The 15,357-nt window shown below is 43.4% G+C and overlaps 1 protein-coding gene across 1 annotated transcript in view; it reads left to right on the top strand.

Annotated features, from left to right (window-relative positions):
- Positions 1-15,357, top strand: part of LOC109462203 (pre-mRNA-processing-splicing factor 8) — a 31,142-nt gene that overhangs the window by 1,262 nt on the left and 14,523 nt on the right. The window contains exons 2-22 of the mRNA XM_019758727.1: positions 2,436-2,542; positions 3,069-3,237; positions 3,669-3,833; positions 4,130-4,345; positions 4,783-4,995; positions 5,356-5,481; positions 6,036-6,141; positions 6,364-6,554; positions 6,909-7,028; positions 7,503-7,692; positions 8,494-8,613; positions 8,956-9,090; positions 9,279-9,488; positions 10,267-10,390; positions 10,527-10,726; positions 11,341-11,504; positions 11,887-12,013; positions 12,833-13,025; positions 13,602-13,789; positions 14,381-14,545; positions 15,113-15,333. Of these exons, the coding sequence (XP_019614286.1) occupies positions 2,470-2,542; positions 3,069-3,237; positions 3,669-3,833; positions 4,130-4,345; positions 4,783-4,995; positions 5,356-5,481; positions 6,036-6,141; positions 6,364-6,554; positions 6,909-7,028; positions 7,503-7,692; positions 8,494-8,613; positions 8,956-9,090; positions 9,279-9,488; positions 10,267-10,390; positions 10,527-10,726; positions 11,341-11,504; positions 11,887-12,013; positions 12,833-13,025; positions 13,602-13,789; positions 14,381-14,545; positions 15,113-15,333 (3,416 nt within the window). The 5' untranslated portion in view covers positions 2,436-2,469. The remainder of the gene's footprint in view (positions 1-2,435; positions 2,543-3,068; positions 3,238-3,668; positions 3,834-4,129; positions 4,346-4,782; positions 4,996-5,355; positions 5,482-6,035; positions 6,142-6,363; positions 6,555-6,908; positions 7,029-7,502; positions 7,693-8,493; positions 8,614-8,955; positions 9,091-9,278; positions 9,489-10,266; positions 10,391-10,526; positions 10,727-11,340; positions 11,505-11,886; positions 12,014-12,832; positions 13,026-13,601; positions 13,790-14,380; positions 14,546-15,112; positions 15,334-15,357) is intronic.

The raw sequence follows: 15,357 nt of genomic DNA, 5'->3' as shown, positions 1-15,357 counted from the left end.
TGACTTTTACCAACAAAGATAAACTTACAAGAGAAGGTTTAAATTCTGTTGTCTAAGGCGCTATATCATTCGTATTTCACCTGTGTCATTGGAATGATATAGCCTTGAACAACAGAATTTCCATGATGGTTATTGGAATGACATATCTGCCATGATAAGGCTATGTCATTCCTATGACACAGGTAAAATATCTGCCGTCTTAGGGCTATGTCATTCCTATGACACAGGTAAAATATCTGCCGTCTTAGGGCTATGTCATTCCTATGACACAGGTAAAATATCTGCCGTCTTAGGGCTATGTCATTCCTATGACACAGGTAAAAAATTTTCCGTCTTAAGGCTATATAATTTCTATGACACAGGTAAAATATCTGCCGTCTTAAGGCTATGTCATTCCTGTGACACAGGTAAAATATCTGCCGGCTATGTCATTCCTATGACACAGGTGGAAATTCTGCTGTTCAGGGCTATATTATTCAAATGGCTCAGGTGACATATATCTGCCATGTTAAGGCTATGTCATTCCTATGACACAGGTGGGAATTCTCTTGTTCAGGGCTATATCATTCAAGTGACAGGTGAAAAATCTACCGTCTTTATTTGTCAAGCAATTTTACATGTATGTAGACATTCTAGCATTGTTCCATTTAAAGATATATGTAGTCCAAAGTTACAATTACCCCATAACTGAAATTGTCGTGAACGAAAATGAACTACATTAGAACTTACATACGTGCGCACAGCAAAACAGATTGTCTGTAAGACAACTTACGGTATGTTTCGTTAGAAACATGAATGATATGTCCCGGTCAGAATGGTTAGGGTGAACAGCTAGGGTGTAACGTGAAGTTCGAAGAAACAATTAGTATGGTTAAACTGAGTGATCCTGATAGAACAACTATTAGAGGTAAGGCTTACATGTTATCTTGCAATAAAGAATAAAATATATAGTAATACTACGCTGTGCATGCCGTATTGCCCAACGTACCAACCCGACCGCGGGTTTAATCGCCCGACAGCCGCATGTGGCCGTTACACTTTTTGTGTAACGGGGGCCGTTCGAGTTTCTATGAAACATTTGGAAGCATGTGTGATAACAAAAGAGACTCCGGGCCGTACCGTTACACTGGCCAGAACATCCGTATCGGACGCAATCGCCGTCCAACTATAAGCACACATACGCGTATTAGCAGCTGTTAGGGGGCGTGGTTTGACCCGGAAGTAGACTGGACAGCGGTCGTCTGAAAACCCCCATGCAGACCGCAAAACACAGAAAAACCACGCCAAAATGAGTACTTAGAAGGTCAACTTTGACGGGACATATCTCGTCTTCCAGTGATTTTTGAATTTCCAACTGACCCACACACGGTGGTCTGACTCGTTGACATCACGGGGACACATAAACCAGCCTCATTTGACGTATCGTGACCGTACTACGACTTTTTGTATGGAGCATTCTAAGTACTCAATCCGGCGCGTCACAGTGTAGAGAGCTCGAGAGATATGATGATTTTTTTGGCCAGATCAACAGTTCTCGTTTGTAAACGGTCTTAATTTAGCCGTTAGGAAGTTACAGGAAGCTTCTGGTAATTTTTGCGCTGTCGATAGGTATTGCTGTTGGGGTGTTGGAGTTACCAATTCAAGTTTATTTGAACGTGAACCAAATAGAAGTTTTGCCCCCCTCCCCATGAAGTAAATTTTACGTAAACTTTCATGCAAAGAATAAATATTTTTTTTTCAAGTGAATGCTGCTTTTGCTGCACCTAACCTTTGCACATTTTCTTCTTGTTCTTCTTTACACATTCTAACTGCGCATTGTTTAAGCTATCTAGTGATGATGTCCCAAACAAAATTTATAAGTAGTACTAGTAGTACTAGAATGTTGTAGTGCAGGATAACTCCCAACCAGTCAGTGGTCGAGACTCGCGTACTCGAGGACATCATGAATTTAAGAACAAGCTGGATAAGCATATTAAATTTGGGAGAATATGCTGTACCTCACAAATTATGTTGGATTAAGTAGAGACCAGAACCACACAGGCTAGACGCCTTCGGCCTTCTACCCCGAAGATGGTATGCAGGTAACTGTTGTACTTACAGGGAGTTCCACTCTAAACTTAACTGTTTCTTGTTTGTAATTCCAGTGAGCTTGTCTCCTGTCCACCATGGCAGCCTACAGCTTCATGCCTGTATAACATGACATGTTTCTTGTTTGTTAAACTGTTTCTTGTTTGTGATTCCAGTGAGTAGTTCCTGTAAACTGGTCTCCTGTCCACCATGGCAGCGTACAGCTTCATGCCTGTATAACATGACATGTTTGTTATTTGTTAAACTGTTTGTTGTTTGTGATTCCAGTGAGCCTGTCTCCTGTCCACCATGGCAGCGTACAGCTTCATGCCTGTATAACATGACATGTTTGTTGTTTGTGATTCCAGTGAGTAGTTCCTGTAAACTGGTCTCCTGTCCACCATGGCAGCCTACAGCTTCATGCCTGGACACGGAGTCCCCGACTTTATGTCGGAGGAGAAACTGCAGGAGAAAGGTAAGACTGCTGTAAGACAGCACACCCACCACACATTAAAGGCATCCAGTACAGTTTTTAGGGCTTGGAAACCCGAAACAATGTCAATGAAATGTCTCTTCCAAGTTTTACCTCATTAAAAAAAAACTGTAGTGTATAAGTCGGATCACAAGTTGGATCACTATAAGAATAATAAGAAAAGAATAAAAAAAGATAATCCCTACCTACCAACCCTACCTTTTCCTAGACTGAAACACAACATTTTTTTCTTAGGCCTTACGTATCTATCCATTACTGTAATTCACTTTATGTTCGCGGTAGCAAAAGTTCACAGTCTGAGAAAAATGGAAATATTCACAGAACTATATATTTACGATGGTGACAGGTGCAGGAAAAGTCCAGGAATTTTTTGTTAACTGTAATGATAAGTTCACGGTACAGAAGTGACAGTGAACATAACAATAGTACAGTAAAAAAATCAGGAATTACAGTATTTTATCCATGTTCCCATCCATCCACACATCCTAACTAAACCCTTATTCCTCAGCGCGGAAATGGCAGCAGCTCCAGTCCAAGCGCTACGCAGAGAAGCGGAAGTTCGGCTTCGTGGACGCGCAGAAGGAGGAGATGCCTCCGGAACACGTCCGCAAAATCATCCGGGACCACGGAGACATGACCAACCGCAAGTTCCGACACGACAAGAGAGTCTACCTGGGGTAAGTTTCCTTTTTTTCGGTAAAAAATGTGCTGTTGTGAGCATTAGTCCCAGAGTCAAATACTAGAATAGGCTAAATTTAACTATGAGAGAAAATTGTTGTATTGCTTTTTATTGGGGGGTAAAAATTGAAGCTAGCTAAATGCTAACATTTAAATAGCTAAAAAATGTCACATTCAAGCTCTGAAGACAGGTAGAGGTTTTGCTGACATCCTATTTTATGTGACACAACAGATGCTAAACTGGGTAGTGAGTGAGAGTGTGTGCACCATGAGCCCAGGTGTTTTTGGTGAATTTAGAGCACTAACAATGATTGTTGTTTCCATGTCACAGTGCTCTGAAGTACATGCCCCACGCAGTGCTGAAGTTGTTAGAGAACATGCCCATGCCGTGGGAACAGATCTAACAATGACGGTTGTTTCTATGTTACAGTGCTCTGAAGTACATGCCCCACGCTGTACTGAAGCTACTAGAGAACATGCCCATGCCCTGGGAACAGATCCGAGACGTGAGCGTGATTTACCACATCACCGGCGCCATCACGTTTGTGAACGAGATCCCCTGGGTCATCGAACCTGTCTACATCGCACAGTGGGGGTGAGTTTTCTGTGTGTGTGTGTGTGTGTTTTTGTCAGTTCTTTGTGTGTGTACATGTGTGTGTGTGTTTGTACATGTGTGTGTGTGTATGTATGAATGTGTGTGTGTGTTTGTATGGTTCTGTGTGTGTGCGTGTTTGTGTGTTTCTTTGTGTGTGTTTGTGTGTGATATTGCTCATTGTGGTTGAGTTTTCTATGTCACCACCCCAGGTGGGTCTGTGTGTTTGTAGTCTTGGTACATTTGTCATTCTTATGTCCTATTTTCAATAAGGAAATTTCCGACTCATGTTCATACAGCACCATGTGGATCATGATGCGCCGTGAGAAGCGAGACCGGCGGCACTTCAAGCGGATGCGCTTCCCTCCGTTCGATGATGAGGAGCCCCCGCTGGACTACGCAGACAACGTGCTGGACGTGGAGCCGCTGGAGCCGATACAGATGGAGATGGACTCGGAGGAGGACTCAGAGGTTCTCAGCTGGTTCTACGACCACAAACCGCTCTCAGACACCAAGTAAGGGTCATGTCCTTTGAACTGCCCCCTCACCTCTGAGCTTTCAACTTTTCCATTAACCCAAACTCTTTCTGAGGATGACGCAGAGGTCTTCAGCTGGTTTTGCGACAACAAGCTGCTTTCTGACATGAAGTAAGGGTCATGACCTCTCACCTTTGATCTATGGCCTTGAAGTTCAGATCAATGAGCTATGCCCTTTGACCTCTGCAGGCTGTACAGTCTTTATGGCCTCAAACTTAGATATAAAGTAGTCATGTCCTTTGTCTATCAGCTTTACTCTGTGACCTTAAACTTCAGTTTCAAAATGAGGGTCATACCCTTTGACCTTTGCTCTATGACCTCAAAGTTTTTACATGAAGTGTCAGAGTCACAGAAGACAATCACCATAAACTAAGGGTAGCCAGCTCCTGACTTGTTTGTTTGTTTGTTTGTTGCAGGTTTGTAAACGGCACGACGTACAAACTGTGGCGGCTGACCCTCCCCATCATGTCCACCCTGTACCGCCTGGCTAACCAGCTGCTGACAGACTTGGTGGATGAAAACTATTTCTACCTGTTCGACCTAAAGTCCTTCTTCACCTCCAAGGCCCTGAACCAGGCCATCCCCGGTGGACCCAAGTTTGAACCCCTCATCAGGGACAGTAACTTACAGTAAGTACAAAATCACCATACTTTAGACTACTATATGTTTGGGAGCTTTCGACACACACAACATATTGTTTTTGCTCTGTGTCCTCATCATCTTCTCATCAAAACAAACAGGGTCTTGACCTGGACCAGACATCTGTCACCATGGTAACTCAGGTGCTGTAGTAGACACCCTGTAGTATTGGGTAACATTATGTAGCAAGTAGCAGGACAGAGTTGGAGGGGCTGCTCACCATATGTTATGAATGTGTTTGAATAAGTATAAACAGTTGTTGCTAGAAGCATATATATTCAATTTAAAGTTGCTGTAGGTATTTGTGAAAATTAAATCCTATTTCCCCCCGTGCTTTTTTTGCTAATAAGAGATGAGGACTGGAACGAGTTTAACGACATCAACAAGATCATCATCCGGCAGCCGATCCGTACAGAGTACAAGATTGCCTTCCCTTACCTGTACAACAACCTGCCCTACCAGGTCCATCTGTCATGGTAGGTACTTTGTACAATTATTGACTGTTTTGTGTATAACTATGTGTCTATTTGTTGATCTGGAAGCACAGTTAAGGTTCAGATGCAGGATTTGAGTTTGGGGGTGGGTGGAGTTGTCACATGACTCAATACAACATTTGAAGAACAAAGATAATCAAATCCTGGATAGTGAGCGAGTGAAAGACCACAACAAGCCCTGAACTTTCAGGGGTCTCCCCATAAATTCTGAGGAGGAGAGGTGCTCCCTAATCGGTTGATGAAAAATTTTCATATAAATACTAAGAGAAAACACTAAATTTGAACAATTTGGGAGAGGTGCCAGAATTTGGGGAGAGGGGGAGCATCCTTACTTCATTGCTTGGGGAGAGCCCTGATTTGAAGTATGAGGATCACAACAAGCTCTGAAACTGTAACAAGTTGGCACAGCACCATTGCTCCATAATGCTTTGGGAAAGTTTTGACCTGTTAAAAGATTTATACAGACACTTGCTACATGCTAAATACCACACCGCTATGTTAAAGATGTATCTCATCCTGTCATGTGTGTTTTCCAGGTACCACATTCCCAACGTGGTCTTTATAAAGACAGAGGACCCCGATCTGCCGGCGTTCTACTTCGACCCCCTCATCAACCCCATTGCTCACAGACATTCTGTCAAGGTAGGACATAACGGCTAATAGCTTTAGTTTAAATCTTACACAATATTACATTTCTGTACAAATTGTTCAAACTGACCAATCCTGCACATGCTTCAAATCAAACTGACCAATCATGCGCATGCTTCAATTCAAACTGACCAATCATGCGCATGCTTCAATTCAAACCGACCAATCCTGCACATGCTTCAATTCAAACTGACCAATCCTGAATGCCCTGCACAGTCCTGGGAGCCCCTGCCGGACGATGATGAGGAGTTTGAGCTGCCAGAGTTTGTCCAGCCGTTCCTACAGGACAGTCCGCTCTATACCGACAACACGGCCAACGGGATCGCCCTGCTCTGGGCACCCAGACCCTTCCACCTGCGGTCCGGCCGAACACGCAGGGCGGTGGATATACCGCTGGTCAAGTGCTGGTGAGTTAGCATGAAAGTTGTGTGTTGGTACAAGTCATGATATAAAGACTTTTCTTACAATTTCTGGAATGAACAGGGACTTACCCCAAATTTTCAGCTGACTGCTTCAATCTTGTTCATGGAATGGACCTGTCTATGTAAGTCCCAATTAATTCCAGTGTTGGAAGGAACCTTTAGTCTTTTAAGTTCACAATGCTGGTGAGATGTTTTTTATTCACACTATTTAAAGAGCTCTGCTCTACTAATAATGACTACGGTAACACAGAACTCTAGTTAACAGGGTCAAGTGAACAGTCTAACGTCAAAAGCAAAACATTCCTCTATAAAGTTTTAAGTTCTCCTGTTTATTCCCAGGTACCGTGAGCACTGTCCAGCAGGCATGCCTGTGAAGGTTCGCGTGTCGTACCAGAAACTGCTGAAGTATTACGTACTCAACGCCCTCAAACACAAGCCTCCCAAGGCTCAGAAGAAACGGTAAGTCAAACTAAAGCTGCTGAAGTATTACGTACTCAACGCTCTCAAACACAAACCTCCCAAGGCACAGAAGAAACGGTGAGTCAAATTGTCTTAACAGTTTTGTTTGTTTTGAATAACTGGTAAACCACCTGCCTTTAGGCATAACACACAATCATGTAAGTACAAGCTTCGTAAGACAAGACTGTAAGGTTTGAACAACTCGAGTGTAAGTTCATAATATTCTTCAAGCCTTTAAGTTGTAAGAAGTCAACAATTCAGCCATTTAGGCTGCCATAGACTTTTTATGTGAAGAACAATAAACCAGTCATCATCATCATCATGAGACCTAACAGAAACTAGGTACTCATTTTCACCAGAGTCGAGTGCCTTCACAGATCTGTTAAACCTTTGGATGCAAAGAAATCTGTTTGGAATTCTGGACAAAGATTCTTGTCCTTGTGCACAACTTAATTTTTTTGCTCTTCCTTGCAGGTACCTGTTCCGTTCCTTTAAGGCAACAAAGTTCTTCCAGTCGACGACGTTAGACTGGGTGGAGGCTGGACTGCAGGTGTGCAGACAGGGGTATAACATGCTGAACCTGCTCATACACAGGAAGAACCTCAACTACCTGCATCTGGACTACAACTTCAACCTCAAACCTGTCAAGACGCTCACAACCAAGGTCAGGGAAACCATCTAATCAGTGGTAGAAATACTTTTGTCAATGTTCTGCAATATTGCAGGCAGTCAAAAATTTTTTTGCAATTTGGAAATACTTCCTGCAAGCCTCCATACTGCAACCATCACAATTTTTATGCATTTTTTTATTTTCTTTTAAATTCATTTTCACGCAAACATTTACATTAACATAGAGCCTCCCTAATAAGCAATAAATGGCTACTACATAAAGTACATAAGCATTAAAGCTTAACCATCACAATTTGATAATTTTGTAAATTCATGCCTCTAAATCTTGCAAGTAGAAATATTGTATATCTTTCTGCAAAATGCAGAATGCAGATCATGGGCATTTCGAACACATGGTCTTACACATGGTTCTCAGAATTTTTTTTACAGCATCAGGGTCAGCTTTGAGTGCCAAAGACAGGACCACAGTAGATGTCAAAGATTATCTTATTCCTGTCTTTAAAAAATTCACAATAATGAATAAAACATGGATTCACAAAATCTTTATGTTTTGTAATTTAGGCCTAGTTGGACATAGGCCACAGACTAGGTCTTCCCATGTACAAAATCTTTAATTTCTTATTCATTGTTTGTTTATTATTATAGGGCATAGAATCCTTTCTTCTGTCCCTGTGCAGCAAGATTATTGCTCATGCTGTTATATTTTTAATGTGTTTATTTACTGTTTATTTGTTTGACAGGAGAGGAAGAAGTCCAGATTTGGAAACGCGTTCCACCTGTGTCATGAGATCCTGTGTCTGTGTGTATTTACCTTTTGTTTGTTTGTTTCCAACAGGAGAGGAAGAAGTCGAGGTTTGGGAACGCCTTCCACCTGTGTCGTGAGATTCTGCGCCTGACAAAGCTCATCATCGATTCTCACGTGCAGTATCGCCTGGGCAACGTCGATGCATTCCAGGTGAGAAAAAACGAAAGCAAGAAATGTTTTAAACATTAATGCTTTAATATAAAGGTTTACCTTTATATGCTTCATCAGCCTAACAAACTACTGCTCTGTTTATTCTTACTTAAAGACATTCAGATATGTGGTGCCCAGCCCCTCCAACTCTGTCCTGCTACTTGCCACATAATGTAAGCCAACACCACAGGGTGTCTGCTACAGCACCAGTTACACAAGAAAACTACTTAATACTCAACTAAAAGTAACAAATCCTTCATTGCTTCAATTTCACTACAAAGTTCACAAAGGCATAGTTAAGTCAAACTTAATGTTCTCTCCTGTTCTTTCCCACATTGTTAGTTGTCGGATGGACTGCAGTACATATTTGCCCACGTTGGCCAGCTGACGGGCATGTACCGGTACAAGTACAAGCTGATGAGGCAGATTCGCATGTGCAAGGACCTCAAACATCTCATCTACTACAGATTCAACACTGTGAGTACATGTTTCTTTGTTTGAGTGTTTGTTTGTTTGGGGAAAATATGAGCATTTTTGAGTCGATTCAGAACCAAAATTTTTTATTTTTATTTTTATTTTTTGCAAATCAGACAAAAAGGAAGAGGTGAATCCGAGAACCAACAAATTAAATTGGTGTGGCCTAACCCTCCCTTTCTTCTCTGTAGGGACCAGTAGGGAAAGGTCCAGGCTGTGGGTTCTGGGCTCCAGGCTGGAGAGTGTGGATATTCTTCATGCGAGGCATCACTCCCCTGCTCGAGCGCTGGCTGGGAAACCTGCTGTCCAGACAGTTCGAGGGAAGACACTCCAAGGGCGTGGCCAAGACGGTTACTAAGCAACGCGTGGAGAGCCACTTTGATCTGGAGCTGAGAGCATCGGTATGGATGGACTTATGTAACATAGAGAGTGGGAGACAACTTAGTCTTAAAGTTTTAACTCTAGATCCAACACAAAGAAGTTCTCTCACCTATAGCTTTCGACCAGTCACTCAGTAGACTGACCCAGTGAGGCTTGTCACGTGGCTTCTTTGAAGTGGAAATAGTGTTAATCTCTTTACTAATAGTATATAGACATGTAGTCAAAACTGACAAAGAAGGTGGTCAGCACTATAGGCAGGATTCTGAAATTTGTGTCATCGGGAAAAATTATGTAAGGGCCCACCAAGAATTGGTCATATTGGCCAGGTGGACCTTTATTAGAGGTGGTCACTTGTACAGTATCTTATGATAGGAGATGCTTGACTCAACAAAGATGGTGACTACTTCTACTTCTGCACTGGAAACATACATTGATTGATTGACAAGTTTGACCTCTGTAGGATGATTGACAGCTATAACCTCTGACCTATTCCCTCTTCTGTAGCATGATTGACAGCTGTAACCTCTGACCTTTGCAGTCCTCAGTAGGATGATTTACAGCTGTAACCCCTGCCCTTTGCCATCAGTAGGATGATTGACAGCTGTAACCCCTGCCCTTTGCCATCAGTAGGATGATTGACAGCTGTAACCCTGCCCTTTGCCCTCATCAGTAGGATGATTGACAGCTGTAACCCCTGCCCTTTGCCCTCATCAGTAGGATGATTGACAGCTGTAAACCCTGACCTTTGCCCTTATCAGTAGTATGATTGACATCTGTAACCCCTGCCCTTTGCCCCAGGTGATGCACGACATCCTGGACATGATGCCAGAGGGAATCAAACAGAACAAGGCCAGGACCATCCTGCAGCATCTCAGCGAGGCATGGCGGTGCTGGAAGGCTAACATCCCATGGAAGGTTCCCGGTGAGTTTCTTATTTTTAACTTTGCAGGAGGAAAACTTGCAATTTCTTCTCTGTTTCTTCTTCTTCCCTAACACAAATAAGGTTGATTTTTATGTATACAAGGTTGATTTTAAATTGAGATTTTGTCTGCCCTCAGGTCTGCCCACACCGATAGAGAACATGATCCTTCGGTACGTGAAGATGAAGGCCGACTGGTGGACAAACACAGCGCACTACAACAGGGAGCGAATCAGGCGAGGGGCGACGGTAGACAAGACTGTGTGTAAGAAGAACCTTGGCCGGCTGACCAGGCTGTACCTGAAGGCAGAACAGGAGAGACAGCACAACTACCTGAAGGTACGCATGCATGTGCACTGTGTTACATTCTTGCCCCCTCAACTCTAATATGATAATACCTATTACAGTTTTCTTGGCCTCTACGCCCTAAATGATTGTACCTTACAGTTTTCTTGCTTCCCCTCCCCCTAAATGATTGTACCTTACACTGTTATCCTGCCCCATCCGCAATGATATAGTTGTACCTTACAGTTGTTTTGCTCCCCCTCCCCCCAATGTTGTACCTCATACTGTTCTCTTTCTCCTCCCCTCTAAGACACTGTTTTAGTCCCCCACTCCCTCCAAATGTTGAATAACTCAATTTTGCCATCACTCGCTAAATGATGATAACTGTTGAAGCTAAATGTATAATCTTTTTATAGACTGACGCATTTTGTAAAAATTGCCTCACAATTCAAGCCTTCCAAGACAGCTGCCAGGAAGGCTTGAATTTTGCTGACAACGATTAAACAAGTCTACTACTAATACTACCTTACACTGTTCCTGCCCCCCTCCCCCCTAACATGACCTCTACACTGTTCTAACATGACCTTACTCTGTTCTGCCCCCCTCCCCCTAATATGACCTTGCACTGTTCTAACATGACCTTACACTGTTCTGCCCCCCTCCCGCAGGACGGTCCTTACATCACGGCTGAGGAGGCGGTTGCCATCTACACAACGACGGTCCATTGGCTGGAGAGCCGGCGCTTCTCCCCCATCCCGTTCCCGCCGCTCTCGTACAAACACGACACCAAGCTGCTCATCCTCGCGCTCGAGAGGCTCAAGGAGGCATACAGGTGGGTTCTTGGGGGGTGACCTTGACCTTGGAATGTTGTAGTCTGACCTTGGACTTGCTTTGTGATCTTGGACAAGTTTTCTTTAAATTTCTCTTGGATTTGTCCTTTTGGTGAGTTTGACCTTGGCTTGTCATCGACTTAGATGTGACCTTGTCTTGGGTTTGACCTTGGTGAATTGTTGCAAGTTTGTCCTTGTCCAATCGTTGCTCTTACAGAGTAAAAGAAATCTGGCACAATTAGAATATCAGATTACGTTGGCCTTGTTTTCTTTTTACGCCAGAAAATTCAGCTAAAAGTAAAAATTTAGTTAAGATTTTTCCTTTGCAGCAATGCATTTTTTGTCACAGTGACTAATATTGAATTTGATTTCCCCCCTGCGCAGCGTGAAGAGTCGTCTGAACCAGTCTCAGCGCGAGGAGCTGGGTCTGATCGAGCAGGCCTACGACAATCCTCACGAGGCGCTCAGCCGTATCAAACGTCACCTGCTCACACAGAGAGCCTTCAAGGAGGTTAGTCTGAAGTTCCTTAATCTTTCAACCTTCAAGGGTACAGAAATTCCATCCCTCTCCTTCCACTGCCATTTACCTCCCTAGCCGAAGCCAGGAACCCATTTTACACCTGGGTGGGGTGAGGAAAGTGCTTTTCTGAAGGACACAACATCCAGTCAATGCTAGAAATTGAACCTCTCAATCTTGTGTCCATAACTTATTGAAGGTACATAACGAGCATAAATGTTATAATATTTGCAGATGTTTATAGACATCTGTGTTGGTAGAAGTCAACATGAAGCAGGTTTGAACCATAATTTCCAACACAAGAAATTGGACATTCCTCAATTTTTGACTATACTATAACTCCATGAAGTCTTCAGAATGAAAGTTCATCACTACATAAGAACTTAAGTTTGAACTAATGGATATTCAAATAAATTCTCTCAGTCTGAAATTTCTGAAACAACATATTTTTATGAGTTTCAACTCACACATCAGGTCTTTAACCCTTGTCCTGCTGTGCGCAACATATGTTGCGCGGCACATTCAGTACCATCTATATAACACCCTGCATAGGTACGATTTGGGGCTACTTCTCGTGCAACGGATTACACCGCTGCGAAACGCAACGAATGCGGAAGTAACTATGCCACTGCAGGGCAAAAAAAATTAGTTTTTTTTAATCTAATTAAGACATGAAAATATTGAAAAATATTGTGCCAGGAATGCCAGCAGGACAAGGGTTAATAATCATGTTTCTTTCTTTCACGTTTAGTGTATTTTCCTTTTGTGAATCCATGTGAGTCCATGAACCTGTATGTTTTCATTTTTCTCCAGGTGGGAATAGAGTTTATGGACCTGTACAGTCATCTGATCCCGGTGTACGATGTTGAGCCGCTGGAGAAGATCACGGACGCGTACCTGGACCAGTACCTCTGGTACGAGGCCGACAAGCGACGCCTGTTCCCTCCCTGGATCAAACCAGCCGACACAGAACCCCCGCCGCTACTGGTCTACAAGTGGTGCCAAGGTATGGGAGAACTCACTCTCACTCACTCATAGTCATACACTCACTCTCTCTCTCACTCACTCACTCGACCAGCCAACACCGAACACCGCCGCTACTGGTCTACAAGTGGTGCCAAGGTTGGTGTTAGTCTGAGCGTTAATATTCATGAAAAGCTTGAATTGTGACCTCTTGGTCCTGAGCCCTGGTCTACAAGTGGTGCCAAGGTATGGGAGAACTCACTCTCACTCACTCATTCACTCACTCACTCACTCACTCACTCACGACACCGTATCTCCGCCGCTACTGGTCTACAAGTGGTGCCAAGGTATGAATGCTCAGTCTCACTCATACACCACTCACCCACTCACTCTCTTACACTCTCACTCACTCTCTCTCTTTCTCTCACACTCATATACTCACTTACTCAGGTTACAAAGTGAGCATTCCAACTCTTGAGCTATTGCACCTGTTTTAAACGTCCAACAAAAACTGTGAAGAATCTGGGTTTAGCACAGATGCAGTACGTTTTAACAAGGTGCTGCCACTAGCACATTGGAGTGTAACAGGTTTGTTTATTGTTTATTTGTTTATTTCCAGGAATAAACAACCTTCAGGATGTGTGGGAGACAGGAGAAGGGGAGTGTAACGTGATGATGGAGTCACAGTTTGAGAAGATGTATGAGAAGATCGATCTCACGCTCCTGAACAGACTGCTGCGTCTGATCGTGGACCACAACATCGCCGACTACATGACGGCCAAGAACAACGTCGTCATCAACTACAAGGTCAGGAATCAATAGTTCGTGCTTATAAACCTGCATTTTTCCTCTGGCCTCTCAGTCACTGACGAAAGGCAAACGTTTGACCATTTCCAAAATTATATCCAGTAGCTTAAGGTCAGGAATCAACCAATCAATCAATCAATCGAAAATGGATTATGGATCGATCATGTACATTGCAGCTGAAGGCTTCTATTGCATTCATAGATGTACATTGTTAAAAATGTTCACGGCTACAGTCTTAAAATGCGGCAGTTGAGTTGCTTCTGACATTAAGATTATTTACATGTTACAAAAGAGGCTACACTATTGTCTGGACTGAAGTGTACCTTCTGTTGTATTGTCAGAACAGGCCCCACATCTCGGTGTAAGCTAGAGCTTCTAATAATGTCCATTGAAAACAGGTTATACCTATAATTTTGGAACTTGTCTTGAAGTTTAAGCACAAAAATTGGACTTACCTTTCGACTGTTCAACTCAGTTATTTTTCAACCAAATGACCTGAAATTCGGCATGGCTTTCAGTCACTGTACACAGCATAAGAATACAACATGTCGTCTAATACAATCTTTCTGAATTGTTTTTTTGTATTTCCAGGACATGAACCACACCAACTCTTACGGGATAATCCGTGGTCTGCAGTTTGCCTCCTTCATTGTGCAGTACTACGGCCTGGTCATGGACCTGCTTCTGTTGGGTCTACAGCGAGCTAGTGAGATGGCAGGACCGCCACAGATGCCTAACGACTTCCTCACATACCAGGTAAGCTATTATAGTACCAATACCAGTAGGTAATAGTGGTATATAAGGCCTGAGCAGTACTTGTGATGGACCTGCTTTTGTTGGGTCTGCAACGTGCTAGTGAGATAGCAGGACCTCCACAAATGCCCAACGACTTCCTCACATACCAGGTAAATAAGTATGACCAGTAACACACCAGTCTTGTACAGTAGGTACAAGTTGTGTAAGCATCATCATCCGGTTGAGCTGCAGTTAACCACTAGTCGTTTCCATGATTCAATCAATCAAGCCGCAGGCATCAGAGTAGATGCATGGCGGCTGTAGCCATGTCCCTCCAGGATCTACTCACACCAGAAAGGACCCCTGCTCTTTTTTGTGTTAAGTGTAGTGGCTTTTTAAAAAATTCTCAAGGTGTGGCTCGCCTCAAACACGGGACCTCTGGCTTTACGTTGCATAAGCTGCATTGTAAAGATGCATTGGCCCCCATGTAATCTTCTTCTTTTACTAAAAGATAGCAGTATCCTTGGTATCTTAAAGCTCCAGGTAATCTGTTGTGATATTACAAGATGCAAATTTGTTTGTTTACAGGACGTTGCCACGGAGACGTCCCACCCGGTGCGCCTGTTCTCCCGGTACATCGACCGGATCCACATCTTCTTCCGGTTCAGCGCGGAGGAGGCTCGGGACCTGATCCAGCGCTACCTGACGGAACACCCGGACCCGAACAACGAGAACATTGTTGGGTACAACAACAAGAAGTGCTGGCCGAGAGACGCGCGGATGAGGCTCATGAAGCATGACGTCAACCTGTGAGTCTTTAGCAAAAAAACTTT

This window comes from Branchiostoma belcheri, unplaced genomic scaffold, assembly GCF_001625305.1.
Source record: "Branchiostoma belcheri isolate BF01 breed outbred unplaced genomic scaffold, Haploidv18h27 scaffold113, whole genome shotgun sequence".
NCBI classification, from domain to species: domain Eukaryota; kingdom Metazoa; phylum Chordata; class Leptocardii; order Amphioxiformes; family Branchiostomatidae; genus Branchiostoma; species Branchiostoma belcheri.
The sequence above is the reverse complement of the archived record's forward strand: the minus strand, read 5'-3'. Positions and strand labels throughout refer to the sequence as shown.